This window comes from Bos grunniens, chromosome 1 (assembly GCF_055505025.1).
Source record: "Bos grunniens cultivar Pamir isolate PY7600 chromosome 1, Bosgru_T2T1.0, whole genome shotgun sequence".
Classification (NCBI taxonomy): domain Eukaryota; kingdom Metazoa; phylum Chordata; class Mammalia; order Artiodactyla; family Bovidae; genus Bos; species Bos grunniens.
This window is the reverse complement of record NC_141165.1, coordinates 50,093,336-50,111,180: the sequence shown is the minus strand read 5'-3', so window position 1 is coordinate 50,111,180 and position 17,845 is coordinate 50,093,336. Positions and strand designations below refer to the sequence as shown.

Below are 17,845 nucleotides of genomic sequence, written 5' to 3'. Positions count from 1 at the left end.
CAGACCACCTTACCTGCCTCCTCAGAAATCTGTATGCAGGCCAAGAAGCAACAATTAGAACTGGACATGGAACAACAGACTCGTTGCAAATTGGGAAAGGAAAATATGTCAAGGCTGTATATTGTCACCCTGCTTATTTATCTTATATGCAGAGTACATCATGCAAAATGCCAGGCTAGATGAAGCACAAGCTGGAATCAAGATTGCTGGGAGAAATAGCAATAACCTCAGATGGACGGATTACACCACCCTTATGGCAGAAAGCAAAGAACTAAAGAGCCTCTTGATGAAAGTGAAAGAGGAGAGTGAAAAAGCTGGCTTCAAACTCAACATTCACAAAACTAAGATCATGGCATCTGGTCCCATTACATGTTCTCATAATTACTTTTAAATTAAAAGGTACAATGCCTGCATTATAAGAGTATGAGTCTGGAGAAAAACAATGCCATGGCTGGCCTGTTCTTGTATGCATTTCGTTGGGAACCATGTTTTAGTCTTTCTTAATGTCTTGAAACATTTCCTAATTTCAGGCTTACCACCACTCTCTGGCCTTCTGAGCCAGAGGTTAAGATTAAAAAATAAGAGGACTTGGGTCTGAAAATGAAAATGCATAGTTTTCATCGGACATGAAGCTTGGGAAATACCAAATACTTGGGAATGTTTATCAGAAAAAACCTCGAGTCAAGGAGGTTTTCAAAATCTGGAGGCTCCTGACTGACTTGACTGAAGAAGAGAAAGGAAGGGACTAGCAGTTCATCTGCTGCTTTGGCTCTTTTCTTCCTTAGTTTACTGTCACTGCCAGGATTGGGTTCAGCCGGTGAAGTGGTGGGGTGTGAAGGGAGACGTGGTCCCAGGGGCTTTGAAGTCCTAATGGCCTAGGGTCAAGTGCTCCTTTTCTGTTTGTTAGCTGTGTGACCTCAAGAAAGTTAATGAACCTCTCTGAGCCCCAGTCTCTGCATTTGTCAAATGGCCTTCATAGGCTTATTGGGATGATTCAATGAGAAAATCCAGAAAGATTTTAAACACCCATAAGTGCAAATAACACCATTGTTGTTTTCTTCCTGGTTTTTCATTTATTCATCAAAGATTCTGATTTGTTGGGCCCAGAAAAATTGTTTTTAGAAGGCTCTCTGAGAGTTCTAATGTCTTCAAGTCCACACCTTGTGAAATGCTGTTCCTGGGGGATAAGGAGCAGTTTGGGCATCATGGTGGAGGGCAGGGCTGTTACTTATATGCACAAACTCTGTGTGTCCATGGGGCACACATAGCTGAGCTGCACACCTGCAAGGCTCCTGGCAGTGACTCTTTTCGGGGGAGGGTGCAGAGGGTGGTGTGTATGTGTGTGTGTGTATTATGCAGGGTGTGCTTGGGACACTGAAGAACATTCTCTCTGGGGGAGCAGGAAGGGTGGGTGACAAGGGAGCAGGGTGGGGGTCCATGCGTGCGGTGCCAGGAAGCTCAGGCCAGGAAGTAGTGAGAAGCCACAGAAGGGCAAAGACATGATAAGGTCCTGCAGAGGGCAGACCAAGAGACTGAGACAGTAATTGTTAGAGAGCGAGAGAACCAGTGAGAGAGAGAGCTTGCAGGCAGGCAGAAGCGGTGTGCAGCGAGGAGGGGAGAAGTTTGAGAGATGGGTTGGAGGAAGCATAGGAGGAGTCTGATTGTGCTGCTTGCCAAGAAAGGGGGAGCAAGAGTTAGTGATGACTCGGAGGTTCCAGTTAGGTGACCTGGTGATTCTATGCAAAGACAGGTTGGGAGCAGCAGGTTTTCTTGAAGAGGAGAGGCAAGGACTAGCTTGTGCTGACTGTATATAAAGTGCTGAAGTGACCTTCGGGCCTTAAGTACCTTGAAGTCAGGGAGGAGGCCTGGGAAGGGGTCAGAGATCAAGGATCTGAAGCTTTGGCCTGAAGGCAGGCCTGAGGCAGTGTGTGGAGGGTGCACTGAGGTGGTCCTGGGACAAAGCAAATTGCCAGGAGCTGATGGAGCTGGGAGATGAAGCACCTGGAGGTGGGAGAGGCCACCGAGCAGAGAGGAGGGAAGAGACCAGGTGAGGGGCGCTGGAAGCCACCACGGAGCCTGTCACGTGCTTCATTGAAAGGGAGGTGGTCCCTAAGGATGGAGAGGGCCCCTTGGCTTTGTTTGGCAGGGGTCCTCGGTGCCTCTAGCTCGAGTGATTTCCATACGTGGGAAAAAGCAAAAGGCTGGTGGCTTTGAGTCTGGGAGAGGATGGGGAGTGGGAAACGGAGATGGGGAGTTCTCCCTTGAGACCTTCTGTGGGACTGAGCAGGGCAGAGCCGGGGTGGGGATGCAAACACCAGGTCAGGCAGTGGAAGGACCAGTTAATTGAATGCGGGAGCTGTCCAGGCCCTTCATTTCCCGGAAGTGCTCTATGGGAGGGAGGAGGCTGGAGAAGCAGGTGAGGAGACCTTGGAGTGAGTGGGCGAGCAGCCCTCTGTAGGAACCAGGAGGAGGGATTGGAGGCCAGTGTGGCGGGGCGAGGTGGATGGATGGGCTGGAGATGTGGGGTGTGGGGATTCAGCACAGTGACCCTGTGCGCGGTGCTGCTGGTACCCGAGGTGTGAGCGGACTGGCAGGGCTTCACCTGCACACTCCAAAGTCACTTCTATCCCTGTGGTTTTGAGTCCGGCTGGAGTGGGGAGTGAGGGGGCAAGAAGAGCCTTGAGGAGGGAGAGAGTCATTCCACCTGCCAACATTTCTGGAGAAACATAGTATGATCATTTTGAAGACTTTCATAATTATTTGTATAAAATTAGTATCCATTTATAAAACTGTTTTTCTTTTCTTGTTCTAGTGATGATCACCATGGCTCTTTAGAAGAAAAAGGTATGAACTCTAAGTCAACGTTGAGTAACTGAAAAACTTAAGCTGCACTGTGTGGAAATTTTCATTTTTAGAAAATGATTTCTTTATTCATTTTTTTTATGGGCTGCAATTGCCTCATTACATTCATGCAGTCACCAACTTACAGAAATGTGTTAAAATAATCAGTAGGTTAGGATGATAAGATAATGACAGTTTTTTAGAATTTTCTTTAAGATTATTTGTCAACAGATATTTAAAACAATGAAGTGTAAAGAATTCATACCTTTGTGGTTTTTATAACTTAAGAACAGAGAACAAATACTCTTACATCTCTTTCCTTTTAAACTCTGGCTCTAATGTTCTTTTTAACCTTATTTTAAATTTAGTAGAGTAAGAATAGAGAAGCATTGTCAATGGAATTCTATAATTGTTCTATGCATGAGTAGATATTTTCTTTAATACTTGAGTGTTATCATCAATTATAGATACTTAATGAAAATAGTAACACCTAATTCTGTCCCTGAAACTGGATCAAGTAAAACCTCTGCTGTTAAAAGAAGGTCATGGTCTAGGTTTAGGGGTTGCTGAGGCTTGAGTCCCTTCTCTCAGTCTCTCTCTCTGACCAGCAGAGTGCTGGCGCCTTCCTTACTTTGATATGGTCCTAATTTCATTTGTCTACTGCGTGGTCCTTCCTTGTCCTCACACTTGCTGTTGGCTAGGACAGGGATTTTCTCCTAATTTCTGCAGAGTGCCCATCACATGGTGGACAGTAAGTCAGTGAAGGGACAGTAGTCTCTGCCTGCGCCGAGGGGAAGCAGTCAACCAGTAATCGAGCCCCTTCTGTTCACCAGCCTGGCGTGGGTGAATGTTCCAGACAAATGAAATGGAAGAGTGCTAGGTCCTGTTGCATGAGCCATCTAATTGAGCGTGGCATAAATACGGATGAGGGGCATGGTAACTAAGTGGCAGTCCTTCCCTACACAGAAGTACTCTTGCTCTAGTTGATATTGTTGGTAACTTCTGCAACACTTACCCCTTCTTGTCCTTTGCTATAATATCTCCATTCCCATGCACCTACACTGGCCTCGGGTCTTATCACTTCATAGCTGAATCTCTGCAGCAGAGTTTTAGACTCTCTGGAGTCTAATGCATCCTGAACAGCAGTACCCCCCGCCCACCGCCCCCAGAGTCCACCAGCATCTTTGGGAACACCATGGCCCATTTCAGCTGGAAGCACTCATGTAATTCTCCCTGTAGGAGAAACACCCCCCAAGGCCAGCTCTTCTCAATTGCGTTTGAGGTCCTCCCTAGTCTGGTCCCAACTTACCTGGATCCTCACCTCTAACCTATCTGTGTCATTTCACTAAATCGGTGATGGTTGTTTGCATCAATTGACTGTTCAGTGGGAAAGGACTCTGAGTCTTTTCTATAGTAACACTATTGTCTGCTCTTCAATTACAAAATCTAAAACCAGGTGCTTTTTTTCCCTTTCTGGTGTCAAGTTACTTAATCACCAGGGATGTTTTTGGGGAGCAGCTAAGTTGATCAAAGAGTGCCACTCCTTTGGCACAGAACTAAGAGGTTGCCAGGGACCCAACCAAAGGCCATTATAAAGTTTATTGGCTTTCTGTTTGCCTTCTCTTGGAAAAGGCTTAAGGTTGCTTGGTCTAAATCTTTTTTCCTTTGAGAATATGGCCTTGCTTACCATTGGTAACTGGATGTTAATTTGACTTGCAGTGCTGCTTTGGGTTTAAAGACGTGATTTATAGAAGAGGATACTTCTGTTATTTTTGGTTTAGCAATATTTTACAAAAATGAACACAAACTTCTACTTTATCCTTGTATTTATACTACTAAACTTGATTTCTTTCTCAAAATTTAGATTACCCCAGCCCCAACCTAGATACTTCAGGGGACTCTAAATCAGGTAAGAGATATGATTAACATTGGTAAATGCCCAAATGAAATTTTTGTAAAATAACCAATTCATCACAAGATAAATAACAATTAATTTTTCTGTTTTACTTCAAGCAATCTGCATGAAAGATAGGAACTTTCATCTTTCTACTTAAAAGAGCTGATTAAGTTTTAAACTTTCATGGTTACTTAGCCTAGAGAAATCAGTAACTTAAAATTTGGTGATGAAGCTGTACTTAATGAAACTGAGAATTTATCTGATGAGGCAACTGGACCATTTTCTAGATTGGTTTCACTAACCTAATACAGGGTCCTCTGTGAGCCAAACCAGGTGGTGGATACTTGGCTGGGGTAGTCCTGGGAGGTTTCCCTGAGAAGGTGATGGTTGACTTGAACTCTGAAGGATGCATTGCGGTAACAGGGCAAAGGTGGGGACAAAAGTTATCTGAGTTCAAAAGACTTGCAGGTGTAAATGTCCCCATGTGAGAAAGTGCACAGTGCTTGTTTGTGGAGACTGAAGAAGGTCAGATGACTGGAATCAGAGAGCGAGGGGAAGGGTGGCAGGGCCAAAGTGTGTCTGTAGAGACAGGTGGGGGCTAGATTGCATAGGACCTTTGGATTAAAAAATCTTTTCTCCACAGTGGATGTACAAATGCCCAATAAGCACATGAAAGATGCTCAATATTATTTCAGCGAAATACAATTCAAACCCACAGAAAGATGCCATTTCACAGCCACTAGGGCGGCTACAATGAAAAAGATAATAGCAAGAATTGTCAAGGATGTGGAGAAATTTGAACCCTCATACACAAGCTCAGCATTCAGAAAACTAAGATCATGGCATCTGGTCCCATCACTTCATGGGAAATAGATGGGAAAACAGTGGAAACAGTGTCAGACTTTATTTTTTGGGGCTCCAAAATCACTGCAGATGGTGATTGCAGCCATGAAATTAAAGATGCTTACTCCTTGGAAGGAAAGTTAGGACTAACCTGCTGCTGCTGCTGCTGCTGCTAAGTCGCTTCAGTCGTGTCCGACTCTGTGTGACCCCACAGACGGCACCCCCATCCCTGGGATTCTCCAGGCAAGAACACTGGAGTGGGTTGCCATTTGCTTCTCCAGTGCAGGAAAGTGAAAAGTGAAAGTGAAGTCGCTCAGTTGTGTCCGACTTTCCAGACCCCATGGACTGCAGCCTACCAGGCTTCTCTGTCCATGGGAGTTTCCAGGCAAGAGTAACCTGCTGCTGCTGCTGCTAAGTCGCTTCAGTCGTGTCCGACTCTGTGCGACCCCATAGACAGCAGCCCACCAGGCTCCCCTGTCCCTGGGATTCTCCAGGCAAGAACACTGGAGTGGGTTGTCATTTCCTTCTCCAATGCATGAAAGTGAAAAGGGAAAGTCGCTCAGTTGTGTCCAACTCTTAGCGTTGTGATGGATGTACAGTTGTTGTTGCTTAGTTGCTCAGTCGTGTCCAACTCTTTTCGAACCCGTGAACTGTAGCCCGCCAGGCTCCTCTGTCCATGGGGATTCTCCAGGCAAGAGTACTAGAGTGGGTTGCCATGCCCTGCTCCAGGGGATCTTCCCAACCTAGGGATCGAACCCAGTTCTCCCTCACTACAGACGGATTCTTTACCATCAGAGCCACCAGGGAAATGTAAATATATGAAAAGCCATTGAGTTGTACACTTTGAATTGTGTAGTGTGCAGACTTCAATGCGGGAGACCCAGGTTCGATCCCTGGGCTGGGAAGATCCTCTGGAGAAGGAAATGGCAATCCACTCCAGTACTCTTGTCTGGAAAATCCCATGGACAGAGGAGCATGGTAGGCTACAGTCCATGGGGTCGCAAAGAGTTGGACACGACTGAGCGACTTCACTCACTCACTCACTCAAGGTTGTTATAGAAAAATAAAAAAAGTTATATCAGAAGAAAAAAATCCAAAGCTTGTCATCCAGAAAAAAATCCATGTTTTCTTGAAAAAACTTAAGCTCAATTATTTCTGTGATTGAGAAATCACAGAAGTCACAGGGCCGTTCGTCCCGAACCATTTTCTGGGACTGTGGTCTTTGCGTGCTTGATTTACTCCTGTGATTAGGTTTATGTGCAACAGAATATATTTAGGACGGACAAGTAGCAAAAGTTGTCCCTCTAATTTGTTTCCTTGCCCTTGTCATTTCTGAAAACAGGGCCACCTGGCAATCTTGTTGCCAGATGGGAGTTTTTATCTTTATATCTGGAAGATTAAGTGTATTTCCCCCTTTTTCATCAAGGTAATTTTGTACTGGTTTGATGATTACGTCAGTTATCTTTATGAGGTTTCCGTGTTCCTAGTGACTAAAGAAGATTGGTCCCTAAAGTTGTGCTAAATACCCTTTCAAATAAAAAAGTAGGAGAATGATGGTTTCGTAATATGCAACCAAAATGAAGACTGGAAGGAGACTGTGCAAGGACCGCTGTCTAAGGAAGGAGGAGAAAGCCTGCTGCTGGCAGCAGTGTCTGAAATTGAGAGTTACAAATGTTTGAATGCGGAGTGTAGTAGATAATTCAGATTCTCGAGTGAGGGGAGAGACACTTCAGGTCAGAGTGGGGTGAAGCCTTCTCAGCTGGACGAAGGGAGGCTGGTCAGGAAGTGTAGGTGGGAATCCCCTGGCGGTCCTGTGGTTAGGACTCCACACTTTCACTGCTGAGGACCGGGCTGCTAGCCCTGGGAGGGCATGGGACTTGGGATTTCAGTTTGCCTGCTGCCACATTGCCTCTGTTCCCTTTCCCACCTTTCTGTCCTTCCTTTCAATTTTTTTTAAGGTTTATTTTTAAAAGTTTAGCCTATTTTTAGTGGAATGAAATGGGTCACAGGGGTGTAGGTTTTGTCTGGATCTAGGCTGGCATTCAGGACAGCTGGGTGTAGTCAAGGTGGAACCAATCAGGATGAGAAAATGAGAGAAAAGAAACTCAGAGTTGGGGGCTGTTTGCATGCTAGCTTCCCAAAACAGGGATCCAGCTGCCAGAGCTCTAACCTACACAAACGTGGGGAGGGTTTAGTGCTGGTGGTAGCAGGCTTGGGCTGGCCTGTCACTAGAGTTTAGGAGTGTGACCTGTTAGTAAAAATCGCTACCGCTTAAAAATCGTGACTACTGTGTATGAGGCCCCGGGCTGGTCACTCTTCACAGACATCTTATTTAGTTCTCAGATATGTGCCATGAGACAGGAAAATGGTCCTGGGGGCTTGAGGGGGCTTGCAGGGCAGGGAAGCAGAAATAGAATAAGGAGTCTTAGGCCCCAAATCAGAGGGAAGGTGAATTGAAGGGATGGCCCCAGACTCCACTTCCCAGGGACCTGGAGCAGAAGGTGGGCCTCACCTGGGGCTGGTCCAGGCAGAATTACATCCCTGCAGAGGTTCTAGGGGCTTCCTAGGTGGCGCTAGTGGTAAAGAACCTGCCTGTCAATGCAGGAGATATAAGAGACGCAGGTTCGATCCCCGGGTCAGGAAGATCACCTAGAGGAGGGCACAACAACCCACTCCAGTGTTCTTGCCTGGAGAATTCCATGGACTGAGGAGCCTGTCGGCTACAGTCCATGGGGTCTCAGAGAGTTGTACACGACTTAGCACGCACACGCGCACACACATACATGCAGAAGTCCTAGATTGCAAGGGAATTGGCAGATAAAGACATGGTGGGGGCTGCTCGGTTCTTTAAAGCTGGGCAAAGCATCTCATGGAGCATCTCTAGGGATGGGTGCTAGGGGGATCAGGTGGTGAGACATGGCCTCAGTCCTCCAAGGCTCAGGCACCAACAGCTCAGCAAGCAGCCACTGCTTGACAGAGGGATATACGGATGGATCGGAGAGAGGCACGGCTCATCTGACTTGGTGGAGCAGAGTGAGTTGGTCAGCAGAAGTGACTGGGCTGGCTTCTCATGGATACCTTGGGGTCTGGAGGTGGGGTCTGGGGAAGGGCTATCCAGGCAATGGGATGGTGTGTCTGAGACTTGGAGGAAGGAGTCATAATCACGCTGGGGTACAGCTTGGGGAACAAGGAAGTGATTATGGTGGGTTGGTTTTAGTCCATGGTTCTCAGCCCTGGCTGTACATTCCAGTTATCTGGGGCCCTTTACCAAAAATGCTAGCCCCGATTAGTTAATTAGTACCCCCTAAGGAAGCCGATGGCACCCCACTCCAGTACTCTTGCCTGGAAAATCCCATGGACGGAGGAGCCTGGTAGGCTGCAGTCCATAGGGTCGCTAAGGGTCAGACACGACTGAGTGACTTCACTTTCACTTTTCACTTTTATGCATTGGAGAAGGAAATGGCAACGCACTCCAGTGTTCTTGCCTGGAGAATCCCAGGGACGGGGGAACCTGGTGGGCTGCCATCTCTGGGGTCGCACAGAGTTGGACACGACTGAAGTGATTTAGCAGCAGCAGCAGCAGCAAGGAAGCCAGAATCCCAGGCATGGCTGTGTGTGTGTGGAAAGCTCTCTAGGTGGCATCAGTGTGCAGCCAAGGTTGAGAACCACTGCTCTGTGCTTCAAGCCCTGGAGGACCAAGGCCGTGTCTTATCACTTTTGATTTCCCAGCCCTGTTTCAGTGCCTCGCCTTCCACTCAGGAATCATCTCATGAGGAACCTGCCTCCTCCTCCCCTTCTTCCCACTCATCCTGTCCATCACCAGGTCCTGGGTGTTAAACTGCTGAAGCAATAAGAAGCATGTTTGCAAGTGAAACACCATGGTTAAGAATGCAAGTTCAAGCTAGATTACCCAAGTTGATATCTTAGCTTCAGACTCCCTGGGTGGAGAGTAGGGGTAGTGGGGTTGGTGGTGGTGGTGGTCTTACATAAGGAAATTAACTGACCTCAGCCTACCTCATTGGGCAGTTGTGAGGGCTAATGTGTTAACGTATATAAAGCTCTTACATAAATATATGTAAATACAGATATGCAAAATGAGTACATAAATGTAATTAATGAATACACGTGAATTAGTAAGTATATATACTGTATAGTGCCTGGCACATAGTGAACACCCCAGAAAAGCTGCTCTTAGGGGCTATATTATTGTTCTCATCTTTATTCTCAAATCTTTTCTTTCCTCCGTATAGCTATTGCCTGTCCTTGGTTTTGGTTGTTAGCGTGTGTATATCGAGGGAAGATCTGAGAATCATATTAATAGCTTCCCACATACTTACTCAGGGGATCCCAAGCAGGGTGAAGCAGGAGGAGCAGTTGAAGGGGGTGGATGAGGGAGAGAGAGGTGCCTTAGTGCTTGTCTGCTCTGTCAGGAACAGGTCAGGGCACCCTTGGAGGTGGGGGTTGGAATCCGCTTTGGGAGTAGATGATAGGTCCTTGCGGGGCTCTCAAGGTAGAAAGAAGGCTGGGTGTGTGTGGGAAGTGGAGCCTGGGTATTAGTAGTTGGGTGGGCTTCCCTGGTGGCTCTGATGGTAAGGAATCCGCCTGCAGTGCAGGAGACTGGGGTTTAATCACTGGGTGGGAAGATCCCGTCGAGGAGGGCATGGCAACTCACTCCAGCGTTCTTGCCTGGAGAATCCCCATGGACAGAGGAGCCTGGCGGGCTACAGTCCATGGGGTGGCAAACAGTCGGACACACAGTAGGGCAGATGAAGACACACAGAGGTAGGTGGAGAACCAGGATAGATGGGAGAGCTGTGTGGACAGGAAGGGCTGCTAGATGCCTTTACCGCTGGGAACTATGGATCTGTCCCATGGGTCTGGGGTTAGTGGGCCTTTGGGGACGTCGGGGAAAGAATTCCAAGCTAACTGTGGGAACAGAAGCCTGATTGCAGTGGACAGACGGGCTGAGTTGGGGGTGAGGAAAGGGAGGGAACATTCTTGGGGTCACTCCAGAAGTAGACTCTTTGTCCTGTGCTTCAGGGAAATGGCATTTTGCATTACAGAATTCTGCACTGTTGTATCATTGAACTTGTGCATGGAACCTTCTAGATGCACAGTGCAGAGGCAAGACGGGAGCAGTAGAGGCAGGTCAGGCTGGATGAGACTTGGATGACACCAAATAAAGTGGTTATTGCAGCCAAAGTATGATTTGGGCTCATATTTAAGTAATTAAAGTATATTTCATCCAGCTCCAAAGAAGGATAAGCTTTCTTTTTCGTAAACCAGACTAGTTTGGGACTCAGTGAGAATGGAGTAAAAGGAGGAAATTAGTTGAGTTTGGGTCTGTTTTATTATATGTACAATTTTAAAAAATAGTTCCTACTTTTTTATTCATTGTGTGCTTCTGTGTATCCTTTTTTTTTTTTTTTTTTTAAGGTGAGGACAGCAGCTTTGAGAGCGGTTCTGAAGCTGAATCTGGTGAGTTATCTGTGTATGTTTTTCTTTAATAACAGAATTCTAGTTAAACATGGACACCTTTATTTGTATTTTACTGTAAAGCCCATGTCACTGATATTGCTCGAGGACATAGTAATTACAAGTGTCCTTTTGGTGAAGTACCGAAGAGTACTTATATGGTAAATAATTTCTAGTTGGCAAGTAAAGTGGCAAAACAGGATGCGCTGAGGAAGACAGACAGGAAATGGTCGCTATTAGTGAGGCGAACACTTCACCTAGTCTTCCGTTAGCCTGGGTGCTTTTTTCTTAGTTGTCATATGAATTTCATATGACATGATTTCAACCTTTTTTTTTTTTTTTCGTAGATAATGAAGAGGCAAAACCAGAAAAAACAAGTGAGTATATCCTTCCTTCTTCTGACTTTCTTTTTTGTTACTGAAAGGAAGAAAGAAGGATAGGCTTTGAGATTTTTAAGTTGCAAGTGGCTTGTTTATGATCTTTTTCTGTGTCAGATTGGGTTCAACACTGGGAAATGAATAAGCATTTTGAAAATTTGAGCTCAGTACACTTGGAATACAAGGGGTGTGTTCCTGGTCTTCGTGTGCGGCTTTGCTCTGCGGTTCCCAAAGGAGAAGAGATTGAGGGACTGACCAAAATCTACAGCCACAGCCTCTGCTTCCTCCCGTGGTGGGCACTGCTCACAGTTAATCACAGACTAGAGTGTTCACTGCTGAAAATGTGGTACCATATGTGGTTTAAAGTTTCTGGCTTGCTGTTCTGGCTGTTTATGAACAACTTGAGTCATGAAACCACTGTAAAGACATAGATTCTAAATATAAAATTTGCTTTTGGGCCAAAGTTTTGTGAAGAACTTAAGTTGCATGACTAAGCTTTTATTTTAACTGATTTTATTATGCTTTAGGATTTTTTTCCCTCCCAGTTCTTAGACTATTATCTGCTTATGAACACAAATACTATAACAAGGCAGTCAGGGGGTGTCTTTATAATATTTTAAAATAACTGAAGTCTTTTCACTCAGAAATCTTGTATTTAATCTAATTCTCTCTGCAGTTTCCCAGTGGGGAATCCATGAAGGTAACTGTAAGCTCCTTGCAGTCATGTTGTGTATAGATAAGAACCTGTAGTTATTTCTGTATCACACTTGTGGAGTAGATGTCACCATCTGATACCCATAAGGAATAATGTATACCAGCCTTCCTACTTCCAATCCTCCTTATACATAATAAGGATTATTTCATCCAATTAAATGCAATCAGAAGTCCAGCCTCCATAGATTGGACTAGAATAGAAATGAAGTCAGAGGCTGTGTCTTGGGATCAGTTCTTTGTTGTCCCTGGTTAATAACTGAGTAAATGGCCATGGAGACACTGGATCCAGAGGCAGGGCCCCCAGGGTCCTGGCAGCCAGGTTTGGCCCAGGGCCTCATCAGGGTGGCAACCAGGTGGAAGGCATTAGGAGTCCATGAGGCTCAAGCTAGGCTCAGATTTGGATGGGAGGCTGGAGTCAGTGCTGTCAGACAGGGCACATGTAGGTCAGGAGCCGCTGGACCTGGCCCTTGGCCATATGAGACACCTGGATGTCCAGGGCTGTCCACAGGGCCCTGCCTTTCCCCAAGGTTATTCTCTTTGTTAAAAGACCTTTTATCCTCCACCTTGGGGAAGAGGTCAAAAAGATACCCCCCATTCACCTCCATTCTGAGGTCAGATGGGAGGACCAAATAGGCTACCCTGGGTTGCTTGCTTCTCTGTGGGTGGGCCAACTGGCCGTGCAGGCCCACCCATCATCCTTCGGATTGGATAGACCTTCTATTCTGAGCCCTGAAGTCACCTGAATCACATGGATTAAAGAGAAGCCGAGAATTATGTATTGGAGAGAAGTGCATCAGTTTCTCTGCTTTGGCTGGGAAGACCTGCTGGAAGACTGTGCTGGGCAGTTAGGCTTCTCTAACAACTTTCGTTTTCTCAGCTCCCCAGGCAAATAGCAAGACACAAAAACATGGTATGTGGATGAAATGCAGTGTAGATGATCAGATCAGATCAGATCAGATCAGTCGCTTAGTCGTGTCCGACTCTTTGTGACCCCATGAATCGTAGCACGCCAGGCCTCCCTGTCCATCACCAACTCCCGGAGTTCACTGAGACTCACGTCCATCGAGTCAGTGATGCCATCCAGCCATCTCATCCTCTGTCGTCCCCTTCTCCTCCTGCTCCCAATCCCTCCCAGCATCAGAATCTTTTCCGGTGAGTCAACTCTTCACATGAGGTGGCCAAAGTACTGGAGTTTCAGCTTTAGCAGCATTCCTTCCGAAGAACACCCAGGGCTGATCTCCTTCAGAATGGACTGGTTGGATCTCCTTGCAGTCCAAGGGACTCTCAAGAGTCTTCTCCAATACCACAGTTCAAAAGCATCAATTCTTCGGCGCTCAGGCTTCTTCACAGTCCAACTCTCACATCCATACACGACCACAGGAAAAACCATAACCTGGACTAGACGAACCTTTGTTGGCAAAGTAATGTCTCTGCTTTTGAATAAAATATTTAGGATTTTATGATGCTTTTTAGGATAGCGGCTGTGGAATAAGGTTGAAAGATTTTCTGGTGCAGGACTTGGATCGGTGTTTCAGAACCTTCAGATCTATGGTATTCTGAGTCCAGAATTCTGAATACGTTTAGTTTCTATTTTCTATTTCATTTTAATGCTGTTTTTAAAATCTGGTTCTGTCTTTCAACCCCTGGTCCCCATGTGATGTCCTGAGAGCAGGCAGCTTGTGTAGCAAGGACTGGAGCCAGGGTCCTGGGTGGGCAGAGAGGGGGTCCACTGCTTCTGGGCATTGGTGGTGGCCTGGACCTTCCACGTGTGCTCAAGATGCCTGTCTCACTAATGGGACTTATCCTCCCAAAGGTTGTTCAGATCTTTCAAATATAAAACCAAGTATTCAACACATTAGGTCATCTCCCAAGTGAAGGGTTATTGTCTGCTTCAGAATTATTAATGTTTTTGAGTTTCACACATCACCATAGCAAAATAATAGCACTCACTGACTGCTTGCCGAGTGCCAGGCGCAATCCCTACCTATAATTTAATTTTCTGTCTTTCTGGGGAGTGGTATTACGTTAACTCTCATTTAACAGATGAGGAAAGTAATAGACAAAGATTTCATACGTAACTAAGCCTAAACTTATGCAACCAGTATCTGGTGTAGATAATAGGAAGATTCACCACTGTTCCCTTTCATAATGTATTTTTGTATTCTGTGATTCTAGTCATTCAGAAAATGAACACTTACCAGGCCCTGGGATTACAGTCCTTGTGAAACTTACATTCTAGTGGGGAGAGAGACTGGAAGCAGAAACACTGAGCTTATCATGTGCGAGGTGGTGAGCAGTGCCCTGATGAAAATGAAAGGGGGAAGAGATGTGTCAGGGAGAGGGGTGGTACGTCATGAAAGCCTCTCTGATAAGGTGATGTTTGAGCAGAGACGGCAGGGATGTGACTGGGTGAGCAGTGTGAATATTCAGCCTGGGAGACGGTGAGTGCAAAGGGCCTGAGGCAGGAGCATGCTTTGGTGTGGAGAGTGGTTCAGAGTGACTTGAGGGCAGTAAATGCAGGGAGGCTGACCAGAGACGAGTAGTGGGGAGCCAATGGAAAGAGTCTACATGCTAAATCAGACACTCTTACAAGACAGTTCCAGCTTAAACATGCCTAAAATCAGACATCAGTTCCTCTCTTACTGCTCCGCTCATCTCTAACTATACTAAGCTGAAGGGCTGATGCCAGTCAGGCTTTGTCTTGGGGATATCAACTCCAGCTTAGTTCCCGACTTCGGACCACTCTGAGGGACTCTTCACTGGGGCCTGCGGCTGTCCAGCCTGAGACACTGGTCTAGCCGAGGAGTGACTGGTGGAGTTTGTCCATGACCACCTGTGCCCTGAGCTCTCTTTGTCTTCACAGATGGGAAACTAGGAGAGTCTTCCACCGAGGAAGCGTCTGCTCAGGGTAAGAGTGAGGCAGTGCCCTTGCCCTCTTATCTTCTCTAATGTATCCTGTTCACCCTGTGCCTGTGTGAGATGAGAGAGCTATTGTTTCAGTGTCAAAAGATCAGCTAAAGACTTAATGTGCCAAAGTAGGGTGCATGGAAACTTTCACATTCAAGCTTATTTTCCTGCTTTATACCAGGGGTCCCCAACCCCTGGGCCACTGTCTGGTACCATTAGGAGCCGGGCCACACAGCAGGAGGTGAGCGATGAGCTAGCGAGCAAAGCCTCATCTGTATTTACAGCCACTTCCCATTGCTTGCGTTACTGCCTGAGTGCCACCTCCTGTCAGAGCAGCGGTGGGACAAGATTCTCATGGGAATACAGACCCTACTGTGAACTGCCCATGGAACTAGATTGCCCACTCCTTGTGAGACTTTAATGCCTAATGATCCGATTCTGCCATGTGATGTGTTGTATAAGTATTTCATTATATATCACAATGTCATAAAAATAGAAATGAAGTACACAATAAATGTAATGCACTTGAATAATCCCAAAACACCCCCCCCCACTGCACCCCCTCTACTGCCCCCCGTCCTACCATCCCCCAGTCCATGGAAAAACTGTCTTCTGTGAAACCAGTCCCTCGTGCCAAAAAGTTTGGAAACTGCTGCCTTATACCTACAGCGAGACTCAAAAACAGAAAGTGTCATGTATCACCGAATCCACTCAAAGAGATGTTTCATATACGTTTAAGGTTCCTGTTGGGCTTGCCCGGTGGCTTAAAGGTAAAGAGTCTGCCTGCAGTGCAGGAGACACAGGTTCAATCTCTGGGTCGGGACAATCTTCTGGAGCAGGAAATGACAACCCACTCTAGTATTCTTGCCTGGAGAATCCCACGGACAGCGAACCTGGCAGGCCTCAGTCTGTAGGGTCACAAAGAGTTGGACACGACTGAAGTGATTTAGCACAAAGTTCCTATTGGTTGTGAAGCTGGGTGTGGGGGGTGGGGCTTAACTGATTTACCCTGTGACTGACTTATGCCAATACATGTGTGACAATATCTGTTACAGTTGAAGAATGGGAGGATAAAGAATTGCCCACACAGCATTATAATTCAGGTATGAATTTACATTCTCCAAAATAGTCTCATTATTGCTTGAGGGGGCCTATATCTTTGAATTTTGTGATACGGTCATATCATATATATTTGTCAAAAAAATTTTGTCCAAAAATGCCAGTCACATTCCTGTAAGTAAAATTTTTTTCTCTATCATTTAGAATCTAATAAAATCCAATCTCACTGTGAACACTGTAATGCTGAAAATGTAAGTATGTTTTTAATTATAAAGGATGATTCTTTAATTTGCTTTATTTAAGAAAATGACATTTACATATGTGTTATATCTGTGCTTTTTCTCCAGAAACACAATGAACTGGTGACCCCCAGGCTTCTTTCCCGAGGACAGTTTTTGTGAGTCATTGGGAATACAGGAGACATGATACCATTCGTAATTTATCTGTCTATGTAAAAATAACCCCAAGTTGGGGAAACACAAAACAGCATAACTTCGCACATTTTATGTACTTTCTTGGATTGTTTTCTTTATATATATATATATAATTTTATTTATTTGTTTTGGGTGTGCCGAGTCTTTGTTGCTGTGGGCTTTTCTCTAGTTGCGAGGAGTGGGGGCTACTCTTCTGTGGCACACGGGCTTAGTTGCTCCGAGGTAGGTGGGATCTTCCCGGATCAGAAATCAAACCCGTGTCTCTTGCATTGGCAGGAGGCTTCTTTACTACTGAGCCACCAGGGAAAGCGTTAGATTGTTTCCTTTGATTGTGATGCTGCTTCAAAATGTCATGGAGTTCCCTCAGTGCTTTTGAGTGAAATTAAACAACAACAAAAAAATGAATTAAAAAAAATTTTTTTAAGAAATCCTCTCCTAAACAAACATCAGGACTTGACAGGTGTTCTTATCTATCCAATACAGGCTGAAGGTGGATGGAGAGGGAACTTACCAGTGCACGGAGACTGGTCTGATATTTGAGGTTAACAGGAAAGTTGATATCAAGTATTGCGTCTTGTCCTGGAGCAAATATTCAGACCTCATTGTGAAGCCCTGGGCCGTCGGTGGACCGTTGTTTGATGTTAAATGTGACCCGCTCTGTCTTACCTCCATTCAGTTTCCACATTCCCTCTGCTTGGGTCGTGAGTATTTGTTTGCTAAAAGTTTAATTGGCGTGTGCATGTGTGGACGTGTGAGAGTATATGTGCAACACATGCAATGCCCAGAACACTAATTCAGCTTCATGTGTTGACAGACCGAGATGCCAACATGACGTTCAAAGTCTTCCATGTTAAAAGTACTGGGGCCTCATTAGAATATACTGTGGACCATTCTGCAACCCACGTCAAATGGCGTGTGAGCTCTCTTTCTCCTGTGGGACCCGTTGTTCAAAGCGAAGAGACGGTATTCCACCATGGGGCAGTGATTCTGTACAAAGCCATCGACCATAACCCGTCCTTGTCTTTTCGAGTGTATGTAGCAACCAATAATGAATCCTTCATCAAGGTAAGGCCAATGAAAGTGAATACTAAATGTTGCATACTGTGTGTTCAGACTTTATACAGGGTCTGGGTGATGTCTGTTGATCTAAGATCCGGGTGTCTCTGTTGATTTAATTGTCTCCCTATGGTGGGTCTGATGTCATGCTCACTCACAGAAGTTATAAGATCAGTGCCAGGTCCTCAGAGCCATGGAGCATGGGTGTTATACACCTGAACACCATTGGGAGGAGAGCAGAT

The 17,845-nt window shown here is 45.8% G+C and overlaps 1 protein-coding gene across 1 annotated transcript in view; it reads left to right on the top strand.

Moving 5' to 3' along the window:
* LOC147379423 (uncharacterized) overlaps nucleotides 1-17,845 on the top strand; it is a 41,161-nt gene that overhangs the window by 9,366 nt on the left and 13,950 nt on the right. Inside the window, exons 3-12 of the mRNA XM_086415134.1 lie at nucleotides 2,813-2,844; nucleotides 4,706-4,750; nucleotides 11,018-11,059; nucleotides 11,404-11,433; nucleotides 15,011-15,055; nucleotides 16,110-16,157; nucleotides 16,318-16,364; nucleotides 16,461-16,510; nucleotides 17,031-17,248; nucleotides 17,362-17,612. Coding sequence (XP_086271260.1) covers nucleotides 2,813-2,844; nucleotides 4,706-4,750; nucleotides 11,018-11,059; nucleotides 11,404-11,433; nucleotides 15,011-15,055; nucleotides 16,110-16,157; nucleotides 16,318-16,364; nucleotides 16,461-16,510; nucleotides 17,031-17,248; nucleotides 17,362-17,612 — 808 coding nt within the window. The remainder of the gene's footprint in view (nucleotides 1-2,812; nucleotides 2,845-4,705; nucleotides 4,751-11,017; nucleotides 11,060-11,403; nucleotides 11,434-15,010; nucleotides 15,056-16,109; nucleotides 16,158-16,317; nucleotides 16,365-16,460; nucleotides 16,511-17,030; nucleotides 17,249-17,361; nucleotides 17,613-17,845) is intronic.